Source organism: Eleutherodactylus coqui, chromosome 4, assembly GCF_035609145.1.
Source record: "Eleutherodactylus coqui strain aEleCoq1 chromosome 4, aEleCoq1.hap1, whole genome shotgun sequence".
Lineage (NCBI taxonomy): Eukaryota > Metazoa > Chordata > Amphibia > Anura > Eleutherodactylidae > Eleutherodactylus > Eleutherodactylus coqui.
In genome coordinates this window covers 146,809,972-146,817,094 of record NC_089840.1, presented here as the reverse complement: position 1 = coordinate 146,817,094, position 7,123 = coordinate 146,809,972, and the positions used below count along the sequence as shown (strand labels likewise).

At 41.3% G+C, this 7,123-nt stretch overlaps 1 protein-coding gene across 1 annotated transcript; it reads left to right on the top strand.

The window, feature by feature from the left end:
- Positions 1-2,423: 2,423 nt before the first annotated feature.
- On the top strand, positions 2,424-4,745 carry GPR61 (G protein-coupled receptor 61). Its single transcript, XM_066598686.1, has one exon. The coding sequence runs from the start codon at positions 2,424-2,426 to the stop codon at positions 3,744-3,746; it is 1,323 nt and encodes a 440-aa protein (XP_066454783.1). The 3' UTR covers positions 3,747-4,745.
- Positions 4,746-7,123: the final 2,378 nt, after the last annotated feature.

Here is a 7,123-nt window from a genome sequence, read left to right as displayed (position 1 = left end):
TTTCAAATTCCACACTAGTGCGCATGAGTTTTAAAAAAAAGTCCTGCTTTATCTTTTCTGACGCATAGTATTAATGTATGATAATCCCGATAGTGGAAACGAAACCATTGAAATCAAAGGCCTCGTTTCGTCCTGTTATGCGGCTGTGATTTTCACAGCCCCATAACGAGACTAAAACACGTCCATCTGGTTAAGTCCTCACTGCGCATTTGTTCAGCAAATACATAGGCCCTTCTATATATTTTTTTGGGTGAATAAATAGGCCCTGTATTTGTGCGCACAAAAACCTGTAGGACTGGGTGAAATACACGGGCAGAAGCAATTTTTGGATGCGTAAATAACAGCATATTTACGTCTCTGAAATGCGCTTAGGCCTGTGTGAAGGAGCCCTTATACTTCTTCCTGCTGGATCCACTTTGGCTTTGGGTGAAAAACTGCATCAAAAACTGGCACAAAAACCTATTGCTAAAGCCCATTAGATCGGCTGCCTGACATCTTCTAATTGTAGCCCCCAAAGTTGGTGCTACAACGTACAATTTTTGTTGCATCAAAATTGCTCATTAATAAATAATTTGTGTAATTTCAAAGGCATGCATATGTTAGTATGTGTCTCCCAAAAGACATTGTAGGAAAGCTATTAATGCATTGACACCAGTTATTAGAATGCAAACTATTTTTGGTTGCGTCAGTAGAAGCGGGTCACACCAAGTAGAACTCATTAATGAATGTTTTCTGCCATGTTTCTTAGTAGCAAACATCACATTTCAGACTGGCATGCTGCTTTTATTAGATATGCCTTATTATTGATATTCTGTATGTAGCAGAAGTTTTATTGACTTATTTACAGTACAGGATACATCTTATCTGTCATGTGGATTAATAACATACACTAATATAATATTCACATGTTCCAGTGTAATAACATAAAGACTTGTTCCAGTGTCTGTGTCATAGGCGAGAGAAAAGTGTCCCTTTTATTGTGATATGCACACAGTGATGTTGTGCTAATCGGAGTGACTGTAGGACCCTGAGCCCATCTGCTCCCTCACTGCAGTGCTGTGCATTACATGGTGAGGGGCTGAGCTGTTTCTCTGGTCTTCTGCTCCCTGGATGCAGCTCCAGCTCCTGCAGACAGGTATGTGGGGGATCAGATGGCTTCTGGGCACAACCACAAATATCATTGCAAGGGTTTCATGTTATTTAGGTAGCTGATGGCCAATATAAAAGGCAGATGTCATAAATGAACATATTAAATGGGGTTATATGCAGGTGTATGACTTAAAGGGTGGTGAAATATGCAGGTGCTCTGTGGGAAGCATACAAGGCATCTTAATGATCATCAAAATGATAGATAGATAGATAGATAGATAGATAGATAGATAGATAGATAGATAGATAGATAGATAGATAGATAGATATTTTTATCTATCTCACTATATATATATACATATACTGTCTCTTTATATAATCACACACATGTATATACCGTCTATTAGTGAATATAGCTTACCATACAGACAATATGTATTTATCCTAATGTATAATGTCCAACAGATTCTGCTCCATACTAAGTATATATTGCATTTGATTGATTATTCCACTCAGTATTAACCCGTATTGTCTCTCGTTTCCAGGTCAAATACATTTACAAAATGACAGAAGGTAGCCTGTTTAGAGTTAAAGGATAAGTCTCTATAGTAAAGACCCCACAAAAACAGCATTTATTTTAGATGACACCTATGCTTACCAACTAGAGACCTGCTTTATACTGTCGGCAGCACCTGAAGGGTTAGTTCTTTGCATGAAAATATTTATTCCAAGAAAAGGTAATTAACTAGAGTAAATAATGATTACCTGCAAAATAAAGGAGCCTGCTATCCATCTTGGTGAATAGTGATGATCAGCTATAAGAAGCTATATGAAGATCATAATAACCATCACACTGGATTAACTGTAAGCAACGACGACCAAAAGGCCCAAACAAAAAAACACTCTGCAGGAATGACAGTAATATCCCTAATACAGGAGTAATGACTTTTCACAAATGGAAATTGATGGCAGAATATTATAATACCGACACAGGAAACAAATATTTACCCAAAATGTGACACATCTCGAAAGAAATTCCCTTTTCCTCCCTATTCCCCTTTCTTACCTTGACTTTTAACCTTGCCCAGTTACATTTTCCTTATGTTCTCTAGTTCATTTTATGTTTCATTAATTTAATTACCATTTTTCTTTATTTTCTTTGCCTCCTACCTTATTCATTTTTTTGTTTTTGTCGGTTATTTTTTGCTCTTTTCTCTGTGGTCTTTCTGTCTTTTCACTGATTCTCTCAGGTCCTACCTCGATCCTTTGGGGTATAATGGGTGATGGTCCCTTGAAAAAGAGAGTGATGGTGACCTTTTATCCAAATTATCCTCATGGATACCTCCCTTCCCTCTCTCACATGGAACTTTTCATTCAATGCTTCAGGGAGTCCTATTACAGCAAATCCCCATTATGGGGCCCTTTTTATTATGCTTCTCATGGACCTGTTGGCAGTAGCTGGGAATGTGGCTGTCATGGGGGTCATCATGAAGACTCCATCCCTCAGGAAGTTTGTTCTGGTCTTCCACTTGTGTGTGGTGGATCTCTTGGCCGCACTTACACTTATGCCCTTGGCTATGTTGTCTGGAAGTGGAGGCACTTCCCTGTATGAAATCCAGGGATTAGGTCAGATGGCTTGCCGTGCATACTTGTTCTTGAGTGTCTGTCTTACCAGCACTGGCATACTATCAATCTCTGCCATAAATATAGAGAGATACTACTATGTGGTGCATCCCATGAGGTACCAAGTCAAAATGACCATGGGACTAGTCAGTTGGATATTAGCTGGGGTCTGGATTAAAGCTCTACTCACATCCCTAATCCCTGTTTTAGGATGGAACCCTCCTGTCCCTGGACATTGCAGTTTGCAAGGGGGTGGTAACAGTGTCTTCCGAGCAGGATTTCTCCTCTTCTACTCTTCTTTTTATTTCTTATTGCCTCTCACCATCATCATTGTTGTCTACTGTAGCATGTTCAAGGTGGCACGTGTAGCTGCTCTCCATCAAGGGCCACTACCCACTTGGATGGACACTTCACCTCAGCGCAGGCGCTCAGAATCTCTCAGCAGCCGTTCCACCATGGTAACAGGATCAGGAGCCACACGTGGAACTCCTCAGCAACGAGTAACAGGTGGTGGTTCTGGAAGCGGTGGGAAGGCAGCTGCTGTCTTAGCTGCAGTAGGGGGTCAGTTTCTATTATGTTGGCTACCATATTTTGGCTTCCACTTATATGCTGCACTGCGCTCTCCACCTCCACCCCCTGGATCACAAGTGGAATGGATTGTCACATGGATGGGATTTCTTTGCTTTGCCTCCAACCCAATATTTTATGGTTGCCTAAATCGTCAAATTCGTGAAGAATTGGGAAGGTGGGTTGGATGTTTCTTTAAACGGGGAGGTGCTGGGGAGGATGAGCTTCGATTGCCAAGCCGAGAAGGCTCTATTGAAGAAAATTTCCTGCAATTTCTGCAGGGTACTGGATGCCCGCCAGACACTAGGGCAGTTGTCCATATCACCCCTAAAGAACATCAACCAGCTGTGGACTTTCGAATTCCAGGCCAGATTGCGGAGGAAACATCAGAGTTCTTAGAACAACCATGGGATTTGACAGCTGTGGGCAAAGACTATATCAACACTGGTCCATCTCCAAAAACATGACCTCTAGTATAACTTTCCCTGCTCTTGACAATCTCCTCAAAAGTGTGATATAATGCAGAATTTCCCTTAAATACTTCCATAAAACACATACTGTAAAACATAATTGCCCTCATATATGACTCTGATTCCATGGACATATTGAGTGTCTTCTTCTTCTAGCATATTAACTAAACCATGAAAGCCTTTCCTGTAGTGTGACAGAAGAAGAGGACAATGATTTCACTCTAAATTTGAGTATGGCAACACTTACAAATTGCCATAAACCTTGGAAAACTGTATTGGATTGTAAGCTGCATAGTGGTCAGCCATGGTCCAATAAGTGATAGTGAACATGACAAAGTTCCTGCACTGTAAACAGAAACTTGAATAAAGCAACAAACAAAACTAATATAAAAACAAAAGGGGATTGTACAACCCATGCTAATTAGGCCCAACCCCATACACATCCGATACCTTTACATACCTTTCAACATACCTCTTTCAAGTTGGAAAGACTGGGGGAAGTTCATAATGTGTTCTGTATGTGAATAGTGTCCTAGATGTAAGTAAGGCAGACTTGGTATTAGGCAGGACAAACTTACCTCCCTCGCCAGTTGGTTGTGTAGCTCTGATAGGTTGGGGCCTGCAGGGTTGACAAATGTCTTTTCCTGCTATTAGTAACTGCTAGGTACTACAATACTGAAACATTGGCAGACTAAAGAAACGTATAAAAATTATTTTATGGAGTTAGGCCTACTTAATTAATAGAGGTTGTACAAACCGTCAAACCACTTTAATTCAAACTGCTGCACAATTTATAGTGTATCTATACAGTGTTTTTGTGAGTTTAAATGAGTAAAAATATGAATTTTCATTTTGTCTAAAAATTTCCACCCAAAAATATCCAGCAGAATACCAAACTGATGTAACAAATAAATTTGATTGTATTAATTTGTATTAAATTGATTTAATAGATTGCACATGTGAAAGAAATATCTTTTACTACTATGTCAAATCTGGATTTGGAACATAATGCAAGAAGTTGCCAAAAATAGTTGCTGGTTGCAGGAACTGAATACAGTGTTTATGTTTGTACCAATAAATGTGTATTTTTAATATATACCTCATGCCGTTTTCTTCCTGCTTTTCATTCTTTATCTGAGGAACATGTTTACAATCACCGAACTAAAATGCACAAAATTCTCAAAAAACTTACAATAGAAAATTACAGCCTAAGGGCTCTTTCCCACGAGCGCATATCTCACGGCCAGCCGATATGCGCTGTGATCTGATGCATTGGATTCCAATGCATCAGAACACATGGGCCTATTCCCGTGATGTAAAAATGCCCGGCAAAACCAATATAGTGCCAGGCCCAAAAAATAGCGTAGCTGCTAAATTCTCTCCCTCTGCTCTCCTCCCTCCTGTGCAGGCTTACCTCTCGCCTCCTCCCCACTTGTTCTTTGCAATAAGAGGGGGCGGGACGGTGCGGAGCTAAGCGTCGGCCCGCCTCCTCCCAGTGATGGCTATGGACGGACGCGAAGCTAAGCGCCCACCCTCTTCCTGCCCGTTGTCCATAGCCATCAATGGGAGGAGGCGGGGCAGGGTGACACTTAGCTCCGCCCCCTCCCATTGCAAAGCACGAGCGGGTAGGAGACAAGATGTGAGCCTGTGATGGGGAGGTAGGGGAAATGGGCGATGGCCTGGTGAGCTTGGCGCATATGTGCTCACCAGGCCATCTGAACGGGCTCACAAACGTTCACCAGATGTTTCTCTCCCAATGTAGTGTATATCGTCCGACCGTAAAAAGGGCGGCCGATATGCGCTCGTAGGAATAAAGCCTAAGGCGGGGCTCACATGGCTGGGTCAGATTCCACATGCGGAATACCGCTGAGGAATCCGGCTTTGACCCTGTCCAGTGACCCCACATACCTGCAAAATCTGTAATGCAGATGAACATGGAGGCTTGCAGGCAGTCATGCGCAGGACACATTTTTTTCTTAAATATTGTATTTCCCGCGGCAGAGCTAAGCATTGACGTGGGTATCTGTAGTCAATTGCGTATGGGCTGCTGGTCAGACCGCCTCCATTGACTTCAATGAAGGCCGTCCGCGAGGTGTCCGCAGTAAAATAAAGCATGCTGCGATTTTTCCTACGCTCTCTGAATATGCAATCCGTATACGTGAGTGTGAAGAAAAAAGCAAAGGTACATACCTTTCAATGCGTGTGATTTATTGTGGATGCAGACCGTGGACTGCGCAATAGGAATCCAGTCATGTGAAGCCGGCCTAAGGCAAGGCTCACACAGGCATGTGGTCATAGTGGATTATGGGCAAGAGTTTTGCATGTGTAATATGCTGTACCAATATGCCATATTGCCACTCACACAAATTGCATACAATACCCGTGCAAATAAAATTGCAGCATGTTCTATCATGGCACAAATTACATGTGCGTCCACGCCAAGATAGTGTATGGCGATTGCAAGCACGCGGCAAGTACACAATTTCATTGTGTACTTTCTGTTTGCCGCCTGCATGCCTGTCATGGGCAGCACGAAGCCAATTATGCTGATGTGAGCTTGGCCTAATTCATGCACAAAAATTACCTCCCCCCTTCACCTTGCCCTATGCACATTATCAGCTGTCCTTCCTGAAGCGTCTTCTCAACTTAGTTTGCACAAAATGAATTTTTGAACCACCAGTAAATGATCAGTGGTTATCAGCCATTCTGAGTATTTAATGAAAATTTAAGGATCGTTGCGCCAATGATGATCAACTAAGATCAACGACATAACAGCTTCATTATTTATCTTTGATCTTTATTTAAACCTCACTCTTACATTAATCTGTGGAAAGTGCTGCCAGTTCCTGTACATCTACATTAGCTGTGTCATTGTTGGATCGGCTTCCCAAAGCTGCAGCCTAAAATAGATGTAACTTGTTCGCTGTACAGAAGACACACAAGGTCATGAACATGTTCAAATGTTTGCTGGAATTTTATAAATCTTTGTATAATTTATTTAAATTCCTTTAAGTTTTCTTTAACTTTCGTTTCTCCAATGTATGTGTGTATGTATGTATGTATGTATGTATGTATGTATATATATATATATATATATATATATATATATATATATATATGCAGTTTGCTATCAGAACTCTGCCCTCATGTGTACACATTATGTAACTACATGCTATGCCTTACACTCACTCATCATCACCATAGCATCTAATCTACAGGGGGCCACATAGAAGTATTCCAGCACCACAGTCTTATAAAAGCCATCTGAAGAAAATCTGTCTTTGTTGCCCATAGCAACCAATCAAAACACAGATCTCATTCCTTGCACTGCTGAGATAAAATGAAAGTTGCGTTGCGATTGGTTGCTATGGGCA